Here is a 26114-nt window from a genome sequence, read left to right on the forward strand (position 1 = left end):
CTGCTATTTCCAGGTCCTCCAGTTCCATTACTGGGCTCAGCAGAGATAAGTGCAGCAGGCTCTGAGCACACGGCCCATTTCCAAACGGTGGGAATCTACACGACGTGAGCAGCTCTTTGGCTTGTGTGCAAATTTTTGCGTGTGTCTGACACCCCTCCCCTCAGCATTTCACAGCTGCCAGAACAAACTGGCTTCCCACCACTTAGGGCCAACAGTACACGCTAGATAAGAAAACATTGTCTCAATATTACAGAAAGCAAAAACTGTTCTGGGATTTAAATGCAATGAAGTTCCTCTGTGATTCTTTGGCAACACTATAGATGTGAAGGTATTGGGCTCCATTCTTGGTCATGTTTACTGGGAATGTTACTTGGTCATGTTTACTGCCCTGCTCTCTGCAAAACACATGTGGGAGGTCTCTACATTCTCTGACTTAGGGGTTTCTTCTCTGGGCTCTTTGTTCTCCTCAAGAGATGTTTATTGTAATACTCCCTTCTCTCAGAACATCTGGATTAGCAAGTATGCTGGCCAACTCAGACCGAAACCTAACAGGACTTGGGATTTGGAACAGACCCCTGCGTAAGTGCTGTGTGGGCAGGCACCTGCTCTCCACACTCCTCAGGTGGGCCAGGGTTCAGCATCTAAGTACTAAATAACATCTGCTGAAGGACTGGTCAGACTTGCCTCAGGGAGCAGAGACTCCACCCCTTCCGTGGACCCTTCAGCCATCTCCAACATTACTAAGTCCTCACTTAGCATCATCAATAGGTTCTTGGGAATTGAGACTGTAGGTGAGACACTTTATTCAGGGCCCTCTGTTCTTGTAGTGCTGGGGCCTCAGGGTTGCTAGGGAAACTCTGGCGCCCAGCTCATCTCTGCCATTTCTTTTTTTTTTTAATTTAAAAAATTTATTATGCATACAAGAGCTGGGGTGCACAGGCCAGAGGTGCAGGGGGTGGGGGAATTAGACGATTAACCAGAGACAGAGTGGGGAGCAGAACAGGCAGATACACTGATATACACTGCCGAGGGGAGCAGCAGGCAAGACAGGAGAGGTCTGCTGCGCCATGTGGATCACCTCCCTGGCTGGCTGGGGAATTGAACGGGTGCTGCAATGGCTGGAGATAGCTTGACAGCGCTGTCTTTAACCCCTGCGCCACCAGGGAGGCCCTCTCTGCTGCTTCTCAGATGTGCGCTTGCAGATGGCAAACAGCTCCAAGCATCTCTTAAGGATACCCCCCTTTTATTTCAAAATCTATGAGATGGCTGACAAAGAAAGAATATAAGAAGGTTAAGAAGAGAAAAGAACACTATCAGGAGGAAGGTAAAATAAAGATAAGGAAAAAGTAAAAGTACAGGCAAAGTTAACATGCAAAATTTCTATCATAATTCTGAGTACTCGATGGAGTACAATGCCCTGAGCTTCTAGGTAGCTGGTGAAAGGAAAGAATAATCAGTTGTGTGATATGCACAGGCCAGAAGTTAAAAGACAAAAACCAGTTCTTGGAAGAGCATGGCTATTCCTGGAACTAAAATGTGAAAGGAGCTTCTCCTAGACACACCTCAACAGCCTCATTACCTCCCAGGTAATAATGACTTCATGGAACTCTTGTTCACTGTCTTTTGTTACTGGCCAAAGCCTTAATTGCAAAAAACACCATTCTGTAAAAACCATTTTGAGAGGCAAAACAGTAGAGTGCAGGTGTGTGTGTCCTCTGGTTCTGATTGAACCCCAGGATGAAATTTGAGGTTTCAGGGGAATGGTCACCATGTGGTCTCCAGAAAACACTCCATGGGCACTGGTCTGCAGAAGCAAGTTTTCCTAGCTGTCCTGTGACAGATTTCAGGTTCTACTTTCTGAGATGCACCCAGCAAGCAGATATACCCTACACCATCTTTGATAAAGGGACAGGAGTTCATAAAGTCACACGTCTGAATCATGAATTCTCTTGCCTTTGTGCAAACCTGTAGGCCAAGAATTTTCTCAGCAGATGATTCTGGTTCCCTTCCATTCCACCCTGTATTCTATCTATACTGCCCAGCTTAACTGAAGTCCCAGGGAGATGTGGAATGGATCCACTGCTTCCAAGAGCTGTGAGGGCCCTTTGGTGATCTGATGTGTGGCCATGTCAGGAGCCACTGCACTGGGCTTGAGGTACAGACACTGGGAGATTGGGAGTGAAGGGGTCTTGAACCCTGGGCCCAGACAACGCCTGGGAGACATGGACAGAAGTTGCAGTCCCAGGTCCTTATCCATTCCTGACCAGCAGCACCTCAGGGTGAGGGCCATGGCACTCACTCCACTGAAGCAACCCGGGCCAGCCTGATAGTGGCCACAGGTCTCAGGAGCATAAGATACACAGTGGGCATGATCCTACCTACATCTCACTTAAAAGTAAGTTTACACATTTTACTAATTCATTGAGATAGGTGCAAAAATGCCTTCTGTCCAGACAGGTAGTCACTAGACAAAAATTGGAGACCCCCTGCCTCTAGGTGCATTGGCTGTGGTGGAGGCTGGTCTGCCTGCAGGCTCAACCTTGCTGTGCTCAGTCTAATCATCTAAGGCTTCTTTATCTCTAGCAATGAGCAGATTCTCTGAGGCTATTGGAAGAACACTAAATAAAGACATAGATAATTTATAAAAGGTAGCCAAAGCAAGAAAGCCTTGGACCACTATAGGGTAAATGAAGATTGCTCAGGCTTTTATGGTGGGGGCATGTGAAAGCGGGCACACCTGAGACTGGAGGCTGAGCATATAGGGGTGACAGAGGACTGTGCCACAGAGAATGGCAACGGAGACTGACTATGTGAGGACAAGACCAAGAGAAACTTCAGAGAGCCCAGAGACAGTAAAGATTCACCAGGAGCTGGGAGGCCTGCCAGTCCCCCGGGCCTCCTGGCCCCCTGCCTGCCCTGCACCTGGTTGCCTCACTGAAAATGGTGTAGAAAGATCATTAAAAGCCTGAAAAGGCAACATAGGGCTCCAGGACTCTGCTTTACCTGGATACATAGAAAACCTGCCCCGTGGCTTGCTGGCATAAGGAGCAGGCAAACAAAATGGGATATTGAGTATCAGGTCAAGCGGAGGCCCCAGGAGTATCTCAACCAGCATGACCTCACCAGTAAGGGAACAGCTGTTGGGAGACACAAAGAACCAGAAATAGCCCTGGTTTCTCTGCTGAAGGTAGCAAAGGGACCACCTACAACTTCTTCCTCTTTTTATTTTTGATTCTTGATGCTTGGTTTCTGATTTCTAGTTCCCACTCCTTCAATGCACATCATTCTCAAAAAACACCAAAGAAAGAGAAAAATCAAAACAATCGCTGCTTATTCCCTAATTGAAAGACATCTGATTAAACAGGCCCTGGGCGAGGAACCAATGGCTCAGCATTAAGCAGTTTTACATCGCTGAGTAAATAGGTTTAATAAATTAGAGAGACACATTGCACCCAACCCAACAACCCTTCTAGAAATAAGTATGGGTGAGGGACTTGTGGGAAGATCTTCCTTTTCATATCACCTGTGCTCCCAAATGCATACTACTAGGCCAAGTTCAAGTTATAGAATCCCAGTTCAGAAAGCTGCACACGTAGCCTTCATCCAGGCCTTCCACTGCTGGGACAACAAGAAAGAAATTACTTTCAAATGCTTGAGAATGCCTGATGGTTTGAATTCTGGCCTCTGAACAAACATTTCATAAAGTTGCTTCTTATTTTTCCTGATTTCCAAGGCAAACTCCTCCCTAGAAGTGAGGAGCCATTTTTTCTCTCTATAGGCTACTCGTGGTACACCTGGGAGAGGTTTACATAAAGATTTGAAGGTTTGCTGAAGTCCGGGGAGTTTTTGGACTTTGTGCCTCTATAGTTACCTTGGACCAGAACCTGAATAAGAATTGGAAACATACCCTGTAGGTAGGAAGTATGGTGTGAACTCTGCACTCAAACTAGGTTTAATTTATTAGGACTGTGGTGAATCACTTAGATATTCTGTGCCTTGTTTTCTTACCTGTAAAATGAGCTAATAATAGTACAGATACTCCCTGACTGATGACTGTTTGATTTATGAGTTTTTCACTTTCTCATGGTGTGGAAGCTATACGCATGCAGTAGAAACGGCACTTGGAATTTTGAAGCATGGTGTTCTGTTTCTCAATTCTAGTGTTGCATTCAATAAGTCACCCAAGGTGGTCAATGCTTTGCTATAAAGTAAGATTTGTGTTAGAAGATTTCGCCCGACTGGCAGCTAATGTGAATGTTCCTAGCATGTGAAAGACAGATAAGGCTAAGCTAAGGTTCAGAGGGATGTAACTCCATTATACGTAGAGGAAGACCTGTATCTTCTTTATAGGGTTGTTTTGAACTTTAAGTAAATTAATATATGTTAAAGGGCTTAAAATAGTGCCTGGCACTTAATAAACACTAAATAACCACTCAGTTAATATTTAATCCATGGTATTAAACATTATTTAATAACTAATTCTTGTTACTGTTTGCAATTGAAAAATTGCTCTTGTGATTTTCATATTCTATGAAAGGTAGAAGGAAATACTTAATTCAAAGCATGAATGGATGCATTAGAGAAAGAGTTCTGAAGAATGTGGGGTGTGTTTAATTTAACAGCTCTGTGATCTAGGGAGCTCAATCAAAGGACTGGCTTTTAAATCTGTCTCCTCTGCTCCTTAGGTGATGGAGAACAAATGACTCCACTTCTCAGAGGCTTAGTTTCATTATCCACTGAATTCTGATAATATCTGCCTGCCAACTCCTTAAGTTGGTTGAGAATTTCAAATGAGACTGTATGGGGAGAAGCACTCAGAAAACGATGAAGTGCAAAGTAATCTCATTTTAAGCCTGATCTCCTGCTATTTGCCCCTCTTGACTAAGTTAAAGGAAGCAAGCAATTAAAAACTCTCCAGGCCCAAATGGAGCCCTGGGGCTAATCCAGCTTGTCCCCAGCTCTTGGAAAAGGGCCATGCCTCAATCTCCCTGCTCTTTCCTGGTAAGGATGCCATGCAGGACCCAAAAACATGTCCCTGTGCTCCCCTCTGCACCCAGGCAGAGGGGCGCATGTGCCTGACTCTCTGTGCTCCTTGTCCTCATCCTGGGTCTGACCGAGCCTTGTCTGCAGGCCATGAAGGAAAGAGACCATGACCTTGCACTTTGGCCCAGCCTATACTTCCTTCATTCCTCCTGACTCCTCCCCAAAGGCCATCCCAGGACCCCATGCTGACAGGACCCCATTGTGTGGGTGGGTTGGGGAGGGCTGCCTGCCAGCTCAGGAAAGGTGGTGCCGCCCCGGGGGAGGCCGGAGTCCTTGTCAACAGCTCAAGAGGACTGCAGAACTGCAAGTGTCATCACATTCCTGCTCAGGCCTCAAAGTGAAAAACATCCACAGAGCCCCAAGGGAAAAAGTGTCAGAGAGCCGAAACAGGGAGAACCTTGGCTTGCAGCTGCTGGTTCCCCAGCCTGGGGGCCCACGGCTTCTGCCGTGGTGAGAAGCAGCTCTAGACCCAGCAGGGTCCTAAAATGAGTCTAAAAAGAAGCCTTCTGTGGAGTGTGCTCATGCCTTAGCCAGGAGTTCCCCTTCCCTCTCCTGCACCCCAAAACCTCTTCAAGTCCTTAGTGCACTGTAGGGATGGTCAACTGTGGCTACCAACCCTCGTCCCTCTGGCCATCTAGCACTTTTGGCTTTCACTTTGTGAGTGAAGCCAGGTCTTGCATTCACTGAGTTCCTGGGTGGTCTGTTAGTTTTGCCTAGATTCATATCTCCAAGCTGAATTTGTAACTTCAGTTCCCAGCTAGAGACCTTGGAAAGTCATGTCTGTGGTAGAGAGGAAGTAAGTAGGGATGGATGTGCCCACCTCTGGAAGATATTCCCCAATAGAGGCTAAAAAGGGCATCCCAGAAGCAAAGGAGAACCGTTAACATCCTCTGGGAATTCTCCAGGTCAACAAAACATTCCCTGTCAGGGCTGTCTTGGAGGGAAGAAGGCTGGCACCCCAGGGATGGCAGACATCAAGGCTTACATTTCTGGAGTGGCATACTCGGGGGCCCTCATCCTCATGCCCTCCTTCAGGCGACTGCAGAAGTCCTCATCCATTTGCACTCCCGGGTATGGAGATCCACCTGTGCGAGAAGCATGGGACAGCATGGGCGGGGGAGCCTTCGGAGGGGATCTTTTAGTATCTGTTTCTTCCCTTTAAAGTGACATTTTAGTAGTTTATTCCCAGGGATGGGGATAGATCTCAATGTACAGCACAACCTACTGGAGCTCAGCGAGTCCTTGCTGATAACACATGCTTGGCTGGCAGGTGCCGTGGTGCTGGTGCCTGATGCCCATGGGCCACATGTCTGCTCAGGAAAGAGGGTGTCAGCCGAAGGACCCCTCTCCCCAAAAGGAACTCTAAAGAAACCCCACCACTGAGACACTCATTCTTTGGGTTAACGCGTGCTGCTTTTTAAAAGCCAACAGGAATGGGTGATTTGTGGATCAGTCACCTTCAGTGAAAATGATTGGGGGGCTAGGGGCTGCGATGGGCCTGAAGGAAAGGGGGGTTTGAGTTTCAGGTCCTGACTAGATGGTGGATGGGGCCTGCTAAGGGTGCCGGAGGGGTCTAGACCTCACTTTTTGCCAGCCTGACTGCAGGAGAGCCACCTGACCTTTCTTTCCAGGGTGATTCTCGACTGGGGCTGGGGTGAGCAAGGCCGCCAGTCTGCTCTGTCCCGGGCTGGAACCTAGTCTGTCTCAGCATTTGTTTGTCTGCACTTTCTAGTGATTGCTGCTGGTAGGAAGCAGCTGGGAGGCGTGCAGCGCTGGCACCGTGTCACTGCAGGGCCGCTGCGGCCGCCAAGCTGCTTTCAAAGACTGGAAGCAACAGGTGCCTGTCATCGAAAGCAGGGGAATGATTTTTACACATTACAGGAAACCAGGGATGTTACTGGATGACTTTTATTTGCTCCGAAAGGCAAATTTTTGGCAAAGTTCAGAAGACTCTTGGCTAGAACTCCACGTTTGGGAGGTCTCTGCACATCAGTGTCTGCAAGCAGGTGTGGGCTCTGGGTACATCTGTGTGCCTGGGGCCTTGGACAAGGTCTCGGCCACGCACAGTGGGTGTTATTGGAAACAGAGTAAATATAACCAGTGTTCTTATTGCTCCTCCTGCATAAGCTGGTGTCCAGGGCTCGCTGTGCTCACATCAGAGGCACTAGGAAGGCCTCCTGTTTGAACAGAAAGTTTGAGTTGAGCTGCATTTGTTGGGGTCTTCCCTGAGAAATTCTGAGGGGACCAGGTGATACAGGGAGGGAGGCTAGAAGGGTCAGCAATTTGAGGAATGAAGAAGAAGGCAAGGACAGGCCAGGGTAACGGCAGATAAACCTGGCTTGAGATTTGATGCTGGTCTGCCCTGGGGTGCGTTCACATGAACACAGGGCACATACATGCACCACTCCTCACGTGCGGGGGCGTTCTACGTGGACTTAGGCCTCGTGAGACTTTTTAGTTCTCTTAGATCCTGAACTATAGACTGTGTCTGTCCAAAGGATGCTCTGCAGAGGACGCAGGCATTTGGTTCTGGGCTAGCTGATCTCTACCTTTCCCCCAAATTTACCCAAGGAGAAGATCTCCCATAGCAGAACTCCGTAAGACCACACGTCACTCTTGGTGCTGTAGATCTTGTCGAAGATGGATTCAGGAGCCATCCATTTCAGAGGAAGTCGAGTCTAGGAAAGAGTAAAGGGGCCTTGAGCAGAAGGACGTGAAAACAAAGCACATTCAATCCAAGTGTCCACAGGGTCACCTCCCAGATAACGTTTGGCCCATAAATCAGCCAGGAGCAGCTCTGGCTTCCGAACATGCAGAGAACTCTCCTAACACGTGGTGTTTCACTGACAGAGCTGCGTGCTGCGCCCTTTCCTGCGTAGGCAGGAGGTACTTGGTGACCCCCTCCTGTCTGTCCAATACCCCTAACTCTGTGGCCCTGTAAGAAGCCTGCCTCCAAGTGTTTACACCCCGCAGGGACCCACAGAAAGGGATCTGAATTATCAGTGGACATCCTGAAAATCTGATGGTTGCCAGTACTTTTTCTCCAGGAGAAAGATTTTGAAAAGCATCCTGATGAAAAGAGATGGGATTGAAAAAGTCATCAAGTGGAGGGAGTGGGCCCAGGCAATGAAGAAAAGGGCAGGGATAAGCAGTTTTCAGAGAACAAATGCCTGGCTTTCAAGTGTATAGACAAATCTTCCTTCTCTATTAAACAGCAGGAATCCCAGGGACCTATTCAGAGCAGGCAGGTTTGCAGGGTCTAGGCTGCCCCTCTCCCTGCCCTGTAACACTACCAGTTTGGATGGATAGGAATTGACAAGAAATATGGGATAATGGAGAAACAGAAAAATATAAGGGGGGTTAAGGAGAGGTGGAATGAAGCACAGCCAGATGAAAAAGGACAGGCATGTAGATAGATGTCATCTCTGCAAATCAGGGCTCCCAAGGAAAGTTTGTTGGTTTTGTATTTTCCTCCCTTTTATATTAAGAGATGGTGGAGCCATAGTTCTCAAATACAGCCCTGGGGCCAATGTGTCCCTGCCCCTAGAAACTCACGTTAAAACGGCAAATTCTCAGCCCCACCCAAGACTTACGGAATCAGGCTTTCTGGGAATGGGACCCAGCAAGACATAGTTTAGTAAGCCTGGCAGGTAATTAGTATGCAACCACTATTGAGTAATCGGCAGAACCCAGGAAGAGACAAGCCCTCAGGGGATCGACCACAGGCAAGAGGCCACAGATGACCCTCTAAAGTGCAAATCACACCATGTCCGAAAATATGCAGGACAGAGAAGCTGGTGTGAGCCAGCAGGGAGATGCGAGGCATGGAAGGTAAACAGTTTCCTCCCAAGTGATTTAATGCTGAGACCCTCCCCACCCTTTCCTGAGCTATATACACCTGCTGAATCAATCATCCGGGTCATTTGAGGGGAAGAGGCCAGGCTGTTCTTTCCAGTGGTACAGGGAACTCCCACAGGAGTCAGAGGGAGGTGACACGGTCTCACGGGGCCCCACTACACAGGGTGGGGGGTTGGCCAATCTTCGCCCGCCCTGAAGACAGGCACAAGCCAGGAGCCAGGGCAGAGCGGGACCAGGAGACAGTTGCCTTTCCCAGCCCCACGCGAGGCTCTCTGGAAGCCAGCCTGTCTTCACAGAAAGCACATGATGGTTTCAGGGCCCACGGCCAAGGAAGTATAAATATTTACCAAGGGCTTTGGTCTGTGCTTTAAGAATGGTAGGGTAGAAATAAGTCAAACATCAAACTGACTTACATCTCCTTTTCTCACATAATCGGGATTCTTATAAATATCCCTGGCAAGGCCAAAATCACAGATCTTCACCACGTTATTTTCAGATAGAAGAATATTTCGTGCTGCCAGGTCCCGATGGATGCACTATAATAAAACAGTCACATAATCAATGCATTTCCTTAATCTAACCACATATTTCCTGCCCCTTTTGGTGTCATTCTTCTTAATTTGAAGAACCATTTCATGTGCTTCCTTGACATGAAGGAAGTGACCCCCGTGCACAACGAGTCACTCTTCTTTACATAGGTCCCAGAGGCCCAGAAGTCAGGGAATGCTCCAAGTCTGCTGGGCTACTGTTTTGCAGGATAGAGCCCTGGCAGACAAAGTGGGCACTTAAATCCTGCCAGCAAGCAATACTTTCCCACCCTTTCCTCTGAGCTGCTGAGAGGGCAGCATGTTTCATCTGCACTGTGGAGGTGCTTCTAGATGCCCTCTTGGCATCTCACATGCTGAGATTCTGGCCAGCTGGGGAGAGATGTCAGAGGACCAAGCAGTATGTGCCAGATTTGTCTAGTCTCAAACCAGGTGAGGTTCTTCCCTGGAATTACGTTCTACCATCGGGCCTCCAAGACTCATTGTTCTCAAAATTCCTCATATCAAGAATAATTAAGTCATTTGGCATGATATCTACTGTGCACATAAGGATGTAGTATAAGCCACTACTAGGAAAAGTGGATTTATAGCAAAGGTGTTTGTCTCTGTGATTGTCCCCGTGTCCAGGCATGGCAAAGAAGAAAGACAGTTAAGAGGAAGGCTGACCTTTCTGGAAGACAAAAACTCCATGCCTCTGGCCACTTGAAAACTGTAAGAAATAAGATCTTCCATAGTGATGGGCTGCTTGTAGAAATCATCAGAATCTGGAAAGCATTAAAACCATAACTTTGTAATGGCTCTTTTTATTCCACCAAATCCCAGTTTATTGGAACAATGTTAGCAAAACATAAAACAAACCAACAAGTAGATCAGCATTCATTTTCAAGAGCATTTGAGTTTTAACGTGAATATCAGAAATTTTTCCAGGCCTCCAGCCCATTTTACCCAAACATGGGGGGAGGGGGATGAGCTGTTCAGACGAAAAGGCCTGAGGGGAGACAATTGCACAGTTCCCTGTCAAAATTAGTAACTCTGTAAATAATCTTAATTCAAATCTTATCTCCTCAGGACACAACCCTTAGAGTCTCCCACGGATGTTTATTAGGGTGATAAATAAGAAAAAAATTTCAGAGATGCACAGTATGTTGTAAAAATATCTCAGACTGTAGGACAGGAAGGAATTAATACCTACCCTCCTCTTCCTCAACATCACTCAGACTTTTATCTTCCTGGAAGCCAGAGCTTGCGAAGCTCTCGCTGCTGGTGACACTATCTAGTCGTTCCTTCTTGTCTTGCTCCACGTCTGGCTCCATTTTTTCTTTCTTGGGCTCTGGGTGTAACGCTGCATCCTTTGACAGACCAAAAAGGACAGAGCTAAAAGGGAGTTTCAGAACAGCAGTGGGGAACGAGTCTCTCGAGTGGCAAGTCTCCTGAGTTGGGAGAATGTCTTTCTATAAAACGGAGAGGAAATTAGTAGCAAGGGCCCTACAGTGGCCAGGTGCTTGGCTGCCCCGGGGCTGTGGAACTCTCAGATGTTAACTGGATTGCAGACTGCATCTTAGGTAGGAAAAAGAGTATTGATCACAGTTGGTATTCACTGAGAGCTTATGCTGCTGAGTCAGCATATTAAGAATCTGGTAGATTTTCTCATTTAATCTTCCCACTAATTTTTTGAAGTAGTTCTTGCTTATTCCTGGAGAAACAGGTTCAGAAAAATCAAGTAACCAGTCACATGCAGTTAAAGGGCAAAGCATGAATGCAGGTTTGGCCAATTCCCATCTGTGTCCTTAACATTCATTCCTTGTGAAAGAAGATAATGGATGATATGAAAGAAGATAATGGATGATAGGAAAGGATCGCAGTGAACTCAGGGTTTCCCTTTGTAATCCTTCTGAGAATAAAAAGAGAGGGCTGTAGTTACTAATTTATCTCGTTTCCTTGGGGAAGGGAGGGACAGGAATGCTTCTTTTTCTACCCTCCAACCACAACAGAGAGACAGTTTGATACTAACAGGGGTAGAAAAGGCCTTTCGTCCTGGACTGGACAACTAAGTCCTGGTTTGAAATTTGGCTCTTCCAAGAACCATGTGATTTTTTTTTTAAAGATTTATTTATTTATGCATACAAGAACTGGGGTACAGGCCAGAGGTGTAGGGGGTGAAACAGGCCAGAGACAGGGTAGGGAACAGAACAGGGGGATTGACTGAAATACACTGCTGAGGGGAGCAGCGGGTGAGTCAGGAGAGGTCTGCCTCGCCATGTGGGTAGCTCGCTGGCCAGCAGGGGATCGAACTCATGCTGCAGAGGCTGCGGATTGCCCCATAGTGCGGTGCTTAACCCCCTGCGCCACCAGAGAGGCCCCAGAATCATGTGAACTTGAGCAAATCACTTTACTTTTCGGGGCTTCCTTCTCATCTGTGAAATTCGGTTTTCCTGTTATGTATTAACTCGTAGGAGAGAAGTTGTTGGCCTGGTATGTTCACTTGGAACCAGAGAAGATTTAAACAACATTAAGTGATTGATCTTAAGACTGTGACCCTAGAAACACAGCATTCCCAGTGGCCTCGTCATCGGACCACACACTGGGGCTTAATTCTGCTAGATGGCAAAATCGGACCAGGGGTTGAGAAAGAATAGGGCGTTGCTTCCTTTAGCCACCTGCAAGGAGAGATGGTGCTAGCATTGACAGGCCTGTCCTTTTTTGACTTTCCCCAGAAATGTCACACAGGGGAACAGCCCTCCACTAGAGGGCATAGTGGGAGCAAGGAGAGGCTGGAGGAAGGAGCTTCAGGAGGAACAGCCTGACAAACTCTCAAGTACCAGGCTCCTGGCCCCTGAAGAGCAGTCTTCCTGCCTGGCTGCCGGGGAGGCAGGCCTCAGGGTGAATCCACGGCCACCCCAGGTCGCCTCCCTGAAGGCACGTCAAGAATAGACTATTTGTATTTAGATTTGATTCTGCTCAGCTGAGGTGGAATTTCATTTTGTTCAAGACCCTTCCTAGGACAGCAGGCAGAGGAGGAAGAGCATGGGCCAATGAGCGAGAGAAAAGTGCTCCACAAGCCCATTCACAGCTCCAGGGAAATGCTTTCTGAGCTATCTTCTTCCCCATCAGTGCTCCCCCAAGTCACAGCCTGGAATGTGTCACCAAGGACCATAACTCAAGTTCCCTTTACCCCCTTGCTGGGACCCTTTCAATGGTATATTCAATTTGGTTACTGATAACCTTCTCTGTTAAATAAAGGCTAATTTACTGAACTTTTGGGACTCTGGAATACAATGAACTTTTTACAAAGAATCTTTAAGGATCCTGGTGAATTTATTTAGAAAATGAAATGCCCCATTCCATTTAGCCTTTTGTTTTTCCTTTCACCTTCTCTTTATATTCCTTTAGCTTCCAAAGATGAAATGCTGGCGTTTCATGGGCTTTCCATGAAAACACTCAGTTCCACCAACAGGGAGGTGAATCATTAAATATAGCCAGAGAAGGAAGCAAACTCTTCAAAACAAAGGACGCACCAACCCCAGCGTTCCATCCTGCCTAGATCCCTAGGGTGTTCTGCTGGCTTAATTTTTTCTGAAGCCAGTCCAGGATTTCAGGACTAAGGGGAATTTGCACTGCTCTTAGCCCAGGGCACTACTTCCCACTTTCCTTGCCCCCCCACCCTCCTCTTTACTCAGTATAGGACATAGGAAAAACATTGCAGTGGAGTCTAGAGCTCTGTCTGGGTCTCCTCCACCTCACTTCACCTCCATTGGACTTCACCTCCACCTAACTTCACCTCTTGGTAGCCAGTCACTGGATTTCTCTGGGCACAGCTTTAATTGAGAATGTGAACTAGAGGATCATAAAAATCCCTTTCAGCATCAAGATTCTAATTATTAGAGGGCAGTATGTCCTTGCACACATGTTGCCAGCTTGGTAAAATACCTGTCTTTGGGTCGATGTTTGTGAGAGAATGACTGGCAGTCTGGTGTTCTTAACTTGTGTGCCACTCGCTCGCGTGATGGAGATGGGCATATTCTTTGATGCTGGACACGTCACTCACCACTCATAGATAATTAGATCAGTGGCGCTAAATTGGACTCACAGATTTTTCTATCTTAGTGGGTCAATAATGATGATGTTAGTTAACATTTATGCATCCGTAATTGAATTTGATTCTCTCAACAACCCCATGAGTTGGATTCTATTATTACTTCCACTTAATAAGCGGAACTGACACTTAAGGAGATTGAGTATTTGCCCATGGTCCCAGATCTCACAAGTGCAAGGGCAAGATTTGGAAGTCTGATTCTGGCATCTGAGTTTTGGGGTCTTAACTATCACACCACATGGATTCATCACCAATATTGCTGATTATCAGTTAACGTTGAATCATTGTCCCGTCTTCTGCAGCCCAGAGATGGACACAGCAGTGGTGGGATATTTCACATTGGCAAAGGTTTCATTCAAATCTGTTCAATAATTTCTTTACTAAATGCCATTCAATCATCTTTTTTTTTTTTTAATAGAGGCATGTTTTATTTATTTATTTGTTTGTTTGTTTGTTTTGTTTACACATGCACTGGGTACAGTCAGAAGCGCGGGAGGGTGAGAGAATTCACTAGAGCCAGAGCGGGGGGAGCAGAGCAGGCAGAAGGACCGAAGTACACTGCTGAGGGGAGCAGCGGGCGGCAGGAGAGGTCTGTGCACCATGTGGGACCCTCCTCTGGTGGCCGGGGAGCAGCAGGGGATCGAACCGGCGACGCAGAGGCCGCGGGCAGCTTTGCAACCCAGCGCTCAACTGCTGCGCCACCGGGGAGGCCCTCAATCATCTTTTTTAAGCTTTGTTTGCCTCTGAGTCTTGGATCTGTGTGTCCCTTTTATTAAATAGTTTTACTTTGGTGGATGAGGCTGGTGCAATGTGAGTGTGTGTGTGTGGGTGGATACCATGGGTGTGAGGACATGAAAAAGCAGGAGAAAGGTCAGTAGGAAGGAAAGAAAATTATTCCTCTGGCTTGATGTCCGGCCTATTGTTGATAGACCCTACATTTATTTCTCTAGTAAATGTGATGATTATGCTTGTTACAATCTTCCTTTAAGAAATAAGTGACTGGGCCTCCCCGGTGGCACAGCGGTTGAGCGCTGGGTTGTGAAGCTGCCCGCAGCCTCTGCAGCGCCGGTTCGATCCCCGGCCACCAGAGGAGGGTCCCACATGGCGCGCAGACCTCTCCTGCCTCCCGCTGCTCCCCTCAGCAGTGTACTTCGGTCCTTCTGCCTGCTCTGCTCCCCGCTCTGGCTCTGGTGAATTCTCTCACCCTCCCGCGCTTCTGACTGTACCCGTGCTTGTATAAATAAATAAATAAATCTTCAAAATAAATAAATAAATAAAAATACACGCCTCTTTAAAAAAAATACTTTAAAAAAAAAGAAATACATGACTAATCTATTTGTGTGTGTGTATGTAGATGGAGCAAGAGAAAGTTGGCAAGATGGCTTGATAGGTATTTAAGTAAATGGCTAGTACATTCTAACCCCTAATTCTCACTGCATAGACTAAAATCAAATATTCTCAATATTCTAAATCAATATTCTCAGTATTTGATTTTGTGTTGTACACAAAAATAGCCTCACATATTAGCATGGAAGGCAAAAGTAAGAAGGTAGGAAAGCTTAGACTGCATCTCTGCAGTTTAATGGAAAAACACAGGTTTCTCTTTCTTTATGCTGCTGCACCCTAAATGGAAACTCACTGCTATCTATGAAAACCTCCAGCTCTTTAAGTTCCTTACCTTGTTGAGGAAGAACAAGTCTCGTTTGCTCTTGAGATAGTTGGACAGATTTCCATATTTGCAATATTCAACGATCACCATCAGAGGCCCTGCAGCCAAAACAGCACATGCTCAGCCACGCTGTGCCAGCCAGCCACTTGCCAGCCTTCTGTCTGCCCAAGAAGCTCCACCCCACCCCGTGTTATGTTAGCAAGACCTAGGGATGCAACTTAAAGGTGAGAGTTTTTTTTCCCATTTTAATCTAAGAAGGGTTAAAAAAAAAGAAACACCAAGGAAGAGGAGAGAGTTGCGGGGGTGGGGTGGGAAGGAGCAAAAGAATGAAGAGCAGAAGAACTAGAGAAAGAATTTCCCCCAACATTCTGCAGAGCCAGGGCGCCACCAGTGACTGCCAGCCCCGCTCTCCTCCTGTGAGTCAGCCTCTGACTCAGCGCCCCAGGATTATCAAGCAGCTCCATGCCCCTTCCCAATGCAGAGAATAGGTTCATTCTGTGTGACTTGTCTCTCCCCAGCAGCCTATTAGTCTGGTTGGCTATACAGATGCAAAGTTGCAAACAGGATGAGTTTACAAGGCAGAGTGCTCTCTGAGAAGGGACTTAGCTTTGGCAATACTCGAGGATAATGGAAATGCAGGCGGCTGCCTCGGTGCCAAGGACTCTACTTCTGCCTCCCAGCCTTTGTTTTCCTTCCTCATCGCTGCTCCCACCAGGTAGGTGTTCCCCAGCTACCCTTGTCTCTACATTTTACATTCGTAAGTACAGGTCCTCGGTTTCTTTCCAACTCAAGATATAATAACTTGGCTGCAGGGAGGGCAGAAAGGCCTCTGAGAAAAGGCTGAAGCCCTCAGTCCTAACGACAGTCCTGTCCTTGTCACTTGTCCTAGTGGGTGAGGCCTGTTTAAAGGGGAAGGGACCTATAGCCCCTCCTTCTGGGATCCTGCCAGTAGCATTCATTCTTTAGGTGAAACTTCAAGGAAAGTTGAACCTTACATGCTCTTGCCTTAGCTCTGAGACAAAAACACCCTCCACTTGACCTAGAATCTATGCAAGAAGATTTAAAAGATTTAGAAAGTAGCTGTTTCGAAAGGAACATATGGTAAATTTACCATACAGGCAAGGCCTGTCTAGGACTGGAGCACCCTAGCATGAATGGACAACTGGTCGGTCTGGATCTATGAAAGGCCATTTTCTAGGAAGTGAGGAGGAGCAGGATGGGGAGGAGGGATTGTCCGTCAGAGAATGTGCCTCAGCATGTGAATGGGGAGACGGTACAGGCTTCCCCTTCTTTTACCTCCTTGCTTGGTGCAGGCTCCTAGCAGGTTGACCACATTCAGATGGTGGCCGATGTGGGTCAAGATCTTGAGTTCAGTCATGAGAGCTTTGTACTCACTGGCCGTGGCCCCCTCTGTGTGAGAAGCAAGGAAGAATCAAGGTGACAGGACAATGGGCTCCTTCCGCAGGCAGCATTCCCGCCCTCCATGTTTGTCAATGCTGGGCCCGTGGCTTCTTTGACTTCCCCCACATTCTGCAGAAAGGCCAAGTCTCCAGACTGTTTTCATTACTCCCACCCTCCTGAGCCAACATCCTTTGATTACAGTAAGGCCCAGAGTACTGTTAGTCACTGGACGTTTCCTCTTGGTGGACCTAGGCCTGCTCAGCGATGCGCTGACTCAGAGCGGGACACCGTGAAAGCACCTTCCAGAGGCTTCCCTTCCGTCAGAACCAGGCCAGGAGAACCTTCCAGTCAGAGGGTGTGCGCACACCCCCCGCTTTTTCTCACTTTGCCTTCTTTAAGGAGTTACAAAGAAGGAGCTCAAGGGGCCTGCAGGAACAGATTGGTCCCTTCTGTAAACATCTTCGCAATGTATGATATTCTCCCTTTAACCTTTTCCTCCCTGGAGCAGGAGGGTTATCTGGAGGATCCATAAGCCTCTGACTTCAACTTCATTCTCAGAGATAAACAACATTAGTCTAAGAATTCACAGAGCACATCACCAAAATTAGGTTCTGTTTGTTCTTAATGACAAGTTTTTAAGGCACTTAAAAATGTTTATTTTTAGAAATAAAAAAGGTTAAAAATCTTGCTGTAAAATATTCTAACAATTAGATGTATAAAGAGTAAAGCCACTACAACCTACTTACCTTCCAGGAAGTAACCACTGCTAATCCTGTTAATCATGTGAAGTTCCAGGCATCTTTCAATGCATTTATAAAAATATAAACCCAATCAAAATCTCTGTTTACATCAATTGGATCATACCCATTCATATATATACATATTTTATATTTTCCTCTCTTTTAAATATAAGACTTAAAAAATTATTTTGTTTTGAGGTAACATTGTTTTACAGCATTGTGTTTCAGAGGTATAGGATCTGCCCCTTCAGGTATTTGATTCATGGCATTCCTGACATTTATTTATTTATTTATGTATTTATGTATTTATTTATTTTAAGACTTTATTTTTCAGTAGAAGAACTGGGGTGTAGGTTAGAAGTGGGGTAGGGAGGATGTGAGAGGATTCACCAGAGACAGAGTGGGGAGCAGAAGAGGCAGATCTACCGAAATACACTGCTAAGGGGAGCAGCAGGTGAGACAGCAGGTGGGAAAGCAGAGGTCTGCCTCCACCATGCTGGTTAGCTCCCTGGCTGGGGATCGAACTCAAACCCTTGCAGTGGAAAGCACTGAGACTTAACCCCTAGGCCACCAGCATTCCTGACATTTAGATTGTGTACAGTTTTTGTGGGTTATTTTGACATTATAAATAATGTAATAGATCAGCTTGTACATAATCTTCGTACATATGTGCAATATTTCTATAGGACAGACCTGGAAATGGATTAAAAAATGTGCGTTTTACACTGTGGTAGATACTGACATGGTATTTCATAAGCACAAATCTTTTTTTGAAGATAACCAAATAAATTCTAGAAACCTCCCAATGAATGCAGGATTGGCTAACAGTAGATGTTCAACAAATATTTGTTTGATAAATAAACAACATGGTAATTCTCGTTTCAGACACTGGCAAAAGGCCCAAAAAAGGGTAAAGGTTTTGCTCAAGGGCACTTGGAAGGAGCTTCTGGCTCATGGCCTTTGTTTGGCATTCTGCCTTTTCAGCTTCTCCCAGAAACAGATGGTCAACCTATTTCGGTAAGAAAGCTGAATGAAAATAGTTTTTAAGGAATTTTATAGAGTGGGCGATTTGAGAGACTTCTTCAATCAATGCTGATGCCTTTTTTAAAAAGCTAACACTCAGTTTCCATGTTATATGGACTAGATTCTCTGGGCCTTTAAAAAATCTCATCAGAATTTCTCTCCCCCAGTCCCCAACCACCCAAGTATTAATGCCCTTTTGGCACAAGGCGAAAAGCCCAGGCTCTTTTGCTCAGATTGTTCAATTGACAGCTGGGGCCATAAGTGTTGTCTTAGACCCAAAGAGACAAAGATGGAAGCTGACTTGCTTCTCCTAGAGGCAGGGTGTGATAGCAAGCAGGGAAAGGAAAGCATCTGCTGAGGAAGCAGATGCTCCAGGTTTATCAATAGTTTCCACTTATCTCCAGGTGGATACTACATTGCCTTTGGGGGCTCTTTCAGGATTTTGGAACAATGGCCTGTTTCCAGAAGGCATAGGCGTTCCCTGCAGCCCCCTTTGTAGCTCTGTGGGTGGGGGAGGAGAACTGCTGTCAAGGCTGCAGGATGCACTGTTACCACTTCTGCACAGATGAGCTGTGTGGCCTTATGGAGACTTCAGCCTTTTAGGGCTGTTTTTCCTCATGTGAAAACTGGGGTAATACCTACCTCACAAGGCTTAGGGAGAAAATAGAAAAATGGCAATTTCATGTGGGTCAGACGAATAGATTTAAGTACCTAGTCTGGCCCTATCTCCTATAGAAGACAAGCTGATGCCTCTTTAGTATCTCAAGTGGGGGTGGGGGGGATGGGGATCTGAGTGCAGCTATTCTTACAAAACTCCTGCAAGCATGTGGGGGGTCCACCTCAAACACAGGCTTGACTGGTGAATGACAAATCCCATTCCTGGCTACTTTCAAAATTGAACTGTCAGTTCTTCGTAATTTCTAATCAGAGCTCCACTGGATGAGGATGATCTTTGAGGTGAAAATTCCATCACATGGGGCTTTTGTAAGATGGTGTCCAGGCTGGAAGAAAGTGGAGGGCTTCATTATTTCCCTAAGGAAATGGCCCTTTTTCCTGGAGCTTTTGCCAGATACCTGCTTAGTTGGGAGCAACACTTCCCAGACATCAGAGTCCCATGTCAATATGGTGGAGATTTTGAAAAGCTAAAAACTACCCTAAGTGTTTTCAGTCCTATTTCTTTTTGCTTTGGGAATCTTAAAATGTGCTGAAGTAATATGAGTGAGGAAATGAGATCTTTTCTGTGCTTTAAAGGACAGCAAATTTTTGATACATTTGGTTTACACAATTTCCACTGATTTTTTGCAACCTATCTTGTGGTGGCAGTTATACATCACTGTGTGATTTGACTCCACTGGTCAGTACTTCACAGATTGGTAGTATCTTCACCACTAGAAAGTTAACTCATTTGTGTGTGTGTCTTTTAATTTCTTAAGAGGAAATGCTTTATGGTTGGGGCGTGACAATATAAAATCCATTGATCAACTCAAGTGTTTCAACTTCGTGATTTCACTTTATAGTTAGGTCCAGCTTGAGTTAGCCCTTGGGGACCTTGTCGCACAACTATGTTTCCACTCAGGCATCACAGTGGATCTTCCCAAAGTACCGAACTTGTGACTGCAGTGGGCTTAGGTCCCTGGTGGTCAGTCTAGAGCCTGAGAGGTGACGGAAGAAAGATCTTTGGTATGACAGAAATCATTTTCCTATGGACAATGCTAGATGGCTTCATTTTACAAGCTTTATTCTGAGCTCTTCCTGCTTAACCAAAACTCCTGTTGTAAAGGTGCATCCTGCAGAAGACTTAAGCCACAGCAGAAATAACTTGTGTCTGTTCCTGGGCCAAATCCAGCATGTCCCAGTGTTAAGGAAATATGATGGGTCAGTTCAAAATCAAACACCATCCATACCTTTCAGCATTTTTACAGCCACAGTCCTGCAGGTGGGGGACTTCTTAATGCCAAAAGCAGATGCTTGAACCACTTTCCCAAAAGCCCCTCTTCCAAGTGATTTACCTGTAGTGAAAAGAAGATATTGGTTGATTTTCCATGCCAGGAGATGAGTTTGTCTTTTTCAGGATGGAAGTTCCTTTTTTCCTATGTGTATATATGTGAGGCTTGTAGCTTTGAATAGAAACTCCAATCAACTGACCTCAAGTGAGTTAAAGCAAGGGATCTATTCTTCCAACTTTTTGCTATGCTTCTGAGGCACCCCATCCTTCAAAGCCAGGCTAGGCCCTAGGAAGGCATTTGGTGCTGGTGGAGGGCTAGTTTCCTCTTTGCAAGGATTGATAGAGACAATACCAAATCCTCGGTGGTCTCTGCTAACCCGAGATTTGCTAACATCGTTAATATTAATATGCTAACATTATTACCAAATATTTCCCTGCATTTCACCTAAGCCCCCTTTCTTGTCACTTAAGGCTATTTCTTCTTATCTGGTTTTGGCACAAAGTGAGAGGTAGAGAATAATGGTTACTACCATTGGTGATAATAATGCTTTATAACTAAAAAATAATCATTAAGTCATTACACAGACTTCCTTGCCAGGCAAAATATACTCAATATTTCGTACATGTCTTCATATGATGATTCTTTATGCTTCAGCACCCGAGCCTATGAACCAGTGGTAGGAATTCATTTTAACCGCAGAGAGGAAGCTGCCAGACAAGGCAACGCAACACCGAGCAAGGGTTCTTTCATGGCACCTGTTACTTATGCTATAATGATGGTTAGAGGGTTTCTTTCAGTCATAGTATAAATCCGGAGAGAGGGGAGGTTCCAGATTCCCTTCCCCACCTAAGGAAGGGCAGAGCTGGGCAGCAGGGAGCAGCTAGAAAAGTCTGGGAGAAGTACTGGGAAGAGGGAAATGAAGACTGGAGGAGGCAAATGGAGCACAGACATGTGAAGAAGCTGTGCTTGCTCTGGGCCTTTATTTTATGGGTTTGAGATCTTTGCTTCTACCATTGAGAATAAACTGGTTCTCACTTGAGTTCCCTGTCTTTTCACTTATTTTTTTGGAAACTGACTGCTGCCTCGTAAAATAGCACAAAGCTAGTATGGTCTCTTTAGTCATTTGATGCATTGGGATCCTTCTGCAGACCAATGCAAGGGACTTGACCCTTCAGTGGACTTGACCTTGCCTGATCCTTCTCCTTTGTGATCCTCCTTGGTCTTACCTAAATGCCATTAAATAGCTCAGAATAGCGCCAAGTCATTGACATAGAATGAAAGGATGTTAGACTCTCCACCAAGAATGTTCTTGGTTGAGCAGGTCCTGGAACACCCCAGGGAGCAGCATGGCAGCAGCTGCTGAGCCCTCCTTGGCATCCTTACAAGAGGCAGCACCAGCCCTGGCACCATCCATTTGTCAAATTCCAGATCTCTGTGTTGTTTTCCATTTTAGGTAATTCTGACTTTATTTTCTAAAGGAAAGATGCAAGGTCAGAAGTTATCCCAATTTCTGCAATAAATTTATAGGGACTGAATGTGCTCCCAGGTTTAGTGAGAAATCACTAACTAGATAGGTTTCTACAGTTTGTGGATTCTAGAATTTCTATGGTAGCAGTATCTTTGCTCCAAGCTCTGACTATATCTGTCAGGTACTATACATTCCAGCCTCCCTCACAAGGGCTGCTGATATAATCAACAGAGCATGTGGCTGAAGTCAGAGACAGCTGGCCTGTGTATTTTTCTACATTCATTATCCATTGAAAGTCTGTCCATTAAACTGGGTTTTACTCTCCATCCACGGAAACAAAATCTTGGCTATTTTCGTTTGCCAGACATTAGTTCAAATTACTTTCTGTCATTTATTTGACTTAACAAATAACAAATCTTGGGCCTTTTGGCCCCTTCTGTAGGAGGAAGAGCATATCTCAGGTCCTTACAGCCACACTCTACACTGAGAGGCAGCATTAGCTGACTGACACGCTTTCCCCATCAGCAACACACGCATGTTTGCCAAGTCACAGCATCTGGCAACACATGGGAAGGAAAAGAACCATGACAAGTCTCTTAAGTGAGGACTTTCTGCTAAAATGGGATTGACTGAATGTACAGAGCCCCTGGGAAATCCTGGTAGAAGGACCCATCTAAAGTCCTCCTTGTGACATGCATCAGGGTCAGACCATTCAAGGAACGAAGAGATAGGAAAGCAGGGATAGAAAGCTGTACTGCTCTGGGAAATAGGACTTGACTGTCCTACACTCAAAGAAGCCTGTTTGGTTGTGATTGATAACTCTGGAAACCGATGTGGCTGACAGTGGCTTAGAGTTGTGGAAAAATTATCCTGTGTTCTCTGCCAAGGTGACTGACGCGCTGGGCTAGCTGCCATTTAATTTAGACTTGCAGAAGGAAATCATCCAGTGTGTCACCTGCCCTTAACGAATCTAAATTTAGTTGATTTTTGGTTTCTTGTCAGCAATTGTTGCAGGTTTTCTCTTGTCTCTCCAGCCTTTAACTAGTTTCCAATTTTCTCCCATAAGCCAAACAACATACTTTTGTTGCTACATCTCCTTTCTCATGTAGGAAGAAATGTAAGTGGAATCATTTCAAAACCCAAGAGAACAACAAGACAAGTCTCTTCTCCTTCTGTGTCCCCTCTTACCCTACTCTGATACAGACTCAGGACAGGGAATGGAGACGATACTATTGAAACAGCTGCAAAAACAGGCCCTTGACAGAAAGAGTGACAGGCCAGGAACACTGGATCCATGATCTCTTTTCTTAGTTCCCACTACTAATGATTCTGGCATAGATAGAAGCAAGTGGAAAACTTTCAGAAGCCGCAATCCAAATATTTGGGGCAGGAGTAATTGAGATTTCTGTTCTTTTGTGAAGCCAAGGGCTGGCAAGGAATTTTCATTGTGATGTCTGAGCTGGAGCGCTGGGGAATACTCTGAGGAAAGCACATTGGCTGATTATTCAGAGCATCTGTGTTACCTGGAAAACAACATCTTTGCTCTTCAGAAACAAAACTTTAATGACCCCTAGTACTTACTTTTCTGTGTGACATTTCAAACACCCAGGAAAATGTAGTGTGTCTGTTTTTTGATCCATAGCCTTGAAGAGCACCGACTTCTTTCACCAAATGTTTGCTTTTGCTGTTCCTCACCATCCTGAACTGTCTTCCAGGTCACAAGTTTCTAGCTCCTCAAAAATTGCATTGTTTGAGTGCCTGTTACTTATAAGCAGCTGTTAGAACTAATCTCTCCCCTTCCCCTTCATCTATCTACCTTTGTACCCCCCAAGGCTTAGACTGGCATCTGCTGCCCAAAGCAGACTCTCAATAACTGACAGGGGTGAACAGGTGCTCCCTTGGCCCCTCCAGTGGTCTCAGCATTCGGTTAGAATTACGGACCTCAGCGTGCTTCTCTCTTCCTAGTTTGTGAACAGCTGGAGCTAGAATCCCAAGTTGAGTTTTATTTTTGCACTCCTCAAACCACAGCACTGGCTTGTAATGAGTGCAATATGGCTGTGGGACTCTATTGCACAAATACATTACCTAGTTTTAGCCGCTCCCGGGCAAATTCCCACTTGCTGGCATCATAAGGGAGACGCTCACACTGCTCGTCCAGGGGAACCTCATCGGGGTCCATTATGATTGACAGGTAGTCCGTCTTTATTTCAGAAGAAGACTAAGAAATAAAGAGATCTCAAAGTCACTAACAAGTAACCTTAAACAACCCCAGAAAGCCAATTTAAATTGATAGCTGGTTGAGGCCTTCCTGGTGATGCAAGGGTTAAGATGCAACCTATGAAGCAATCTGCAGCCTCCGCAGCACGAGTTCGATTCCCAGGCAGGGAGCTACCCACATGGCGCAGCAGACCTCTCCTGACTTGCTTGCTGCTCCCCTCAGCAGTGTGTTTCAGTCAGTCTGTCTGTTCTGCTCCCCACTCTGTCTCTGGTGAATCCTCTCATCCCCCACATCTCTGGCCTGTCCCCCAGCTCTTGTATATATAAATAAATAAATAAATCCTTTAAAAAAAGTGATAGTTGGGCCTCCCTGGTGGTACAGCGGTTGAGTGCTGGGTTGCGAAGCTGCCCGCAGCCTCTGCAGCACCGGTTCGATCCCTGGCTGCTCCCCGGCCACCGGAGGAGGGTTCCGCATGGCGCGCAGACCTCTCCTGCCGCCCGCTGCTCCCCTCAGCAGTGTACTTCGGTCCTTCTGTCTGCTCTGCTCCCCGCTCTGGTGAATTCTCTCATCCTCCCGCGCTTCTGACTGTACCCAGTGCTTGTATAAATAAATAAATAAATCTTTTTTTAAAAAAAAGTGATAGTTGGCAACATCTGTTGCTATTTTGTTCATGTTGAAACCAGGTACAGAAAGTAGCTCTCTGCATATACGTATGCACACTCGAGTGCGCCATCTCCATTAGACAACCCCTTATGATTCCCACACTGCTTTACCATAGAACTAGGTCCACCATCCTAGTGCAGAGAAAATGCTCTTAGATTTTTCAGTGACATTATGACTTGTTCTTAAACAATTGGCATCTGATAGTTCTCTAAGAAATACAAAGTGTTTTTGTAAAATCATTCTAAAAATGATGAAATCAACTTCCATGGCCACTTTGTATCAACAAGAATATACGTTACAGATGAGCCAACAGTGGTGTCCCTGCTTATGGCCTTGAGTTTCGGTAACTCTTGCATAGAACTTATGTAAATTCATTTAAATGAATTGGGGCCCTCCTTTTTTGGTGCCTTTCCCTAAGCGGGATCAGAATCCAGGAGAGTAGACAACTTCTCCATCTATACCATTTCACACCCACCCACATTCTTCTGCTTTTACTCTGCCTGCTCTGTGCTGTCACAGCTCACCTCATCCATCACTCGCAACCGGTCTCCTCACAAAAATTATCACTAAAATGTGTAACAAATAGCTCCAGGCAGAAAGACTTGTCTGGTCTCCACAAAGAGTGTAAAACAGAGTGAAAAACATGGACACACTGAAAAAAATAGGTCATATGGAAAAATATGGTATGAACTGCATTTGCCATTTGTGTTAGATCATCAGGGCCCAGGCCTTTGTGTTAGATCATCAGGGCCAGGTCTTTAAGACTACAGAGGAGTGACACTCCCATTCCAGAGTGCTGGGTGTTCACAGGGGAGCTGTTGGATTGTCTTCTGATAAAACTTTTCAATAGCCAAAAGAGCCATGGTTTTGAGAAACAATCCCCAAAGATTCCAGGATAGTGGCAGGCTAGCAAGGGACACCTTGATTCCTGGGGATGTGTGGGGAAGTTGACAGTGGTGTTGAGAGAGTCAGGGGGCTGGCAAGAGAAGACAAGCTCCCCACGTGGCACCTATGGAATTTTATGGTTTATCTCACTATGGCAGACAAGAGGAAACACAAGCAAAACTCCAGTGAAGGTTTTGGGGAGTGTATGATAGTAGAAGCTTAGTTGACAAATATTTATTCTTTCAATTGACATTAACACTGAGCAGCTATTAGGCGCTTGGCATGGAAGCTGCACAGCTCAGCGCTTCAGAACCCAGGCACTGAGGTGGGCGGCCTGGATTTCTTGAATCACAGCTGGATTCTGACCGGCACATAACCTTGGGCAAGTGTCTTACTTAACCTTTCTAAGCTTAGTTTCCTTATCTGCAAAGTAGTGATAATCATGGTACTTATCTCATAGGGATGTTGTGAGTATCAAATGAAATAATCCCATGTAAAGCTATTAGGACAGGGCCTGGTATATAGTAACAGCAGTAAATGTTAGCTGTTACTAAATGTTCGT

At 45.8% G+C, this 26114-nt stretch overlaps 1 protein-coding gene across 1 annotated transcript in view; it reads right to left on the reverse strand.

Annotated features, from left to right (window-relative positions):
* FLT1 (fms related receptor tyrosine kinase 1) overlaps positions 1–26114 on the reverse strand; it is a 171043-nt gene that overhangs the window by 7203 nt on the left and 137726 nt on the right. Inside the window, exons 17-25 of the mRNA XM_037527077.2 lie at positions 23872–24004; positions 20277–20381; positions 16505–16618; positions 15218–15306; positions 10639–10795; positions 10113–10210; positions 9315–9437; positions 7610–7721; positions 6029–6128 (exon numbers count right to left, since the gene is read on the reverse strand). Of these exons, the coding sequence (XP_037382974.1) occupies positions 6029–6128; positions 7610–7721; positions 9315–9437; positions 10113–10210; positions 10639–10795; positions 15218–15306; positions 16505–16618; positions 20277–20381; positions 23872–24004 (1031 nt within the window). The remainder of the gene's footprint in view (positions 1–6028; positions 6129–7609; positions 7722–9314; positions 9438–10112; positions 10211–10638; positions 10796–15217; positions 15307–16504; positions 16619–20276; positions 20382–23871; positions 24005–26114) is intronic.

Source organism: Talpa occidentalis, unplaced genomic scaffold (genome assembly GCF_014898055.3).
Source record: "Talpa occidentalis isolate TD23 unplaced genomic scaffold, MPIMG_talOcc4v2.1 talOcc4.5, whole genome shotgun sequence".
NCBI lineage: Eukaryota > Metazoa > Chordata > Mammalia > Eulipotyphla > Talpidae > Talpa > Talpa occidentalis.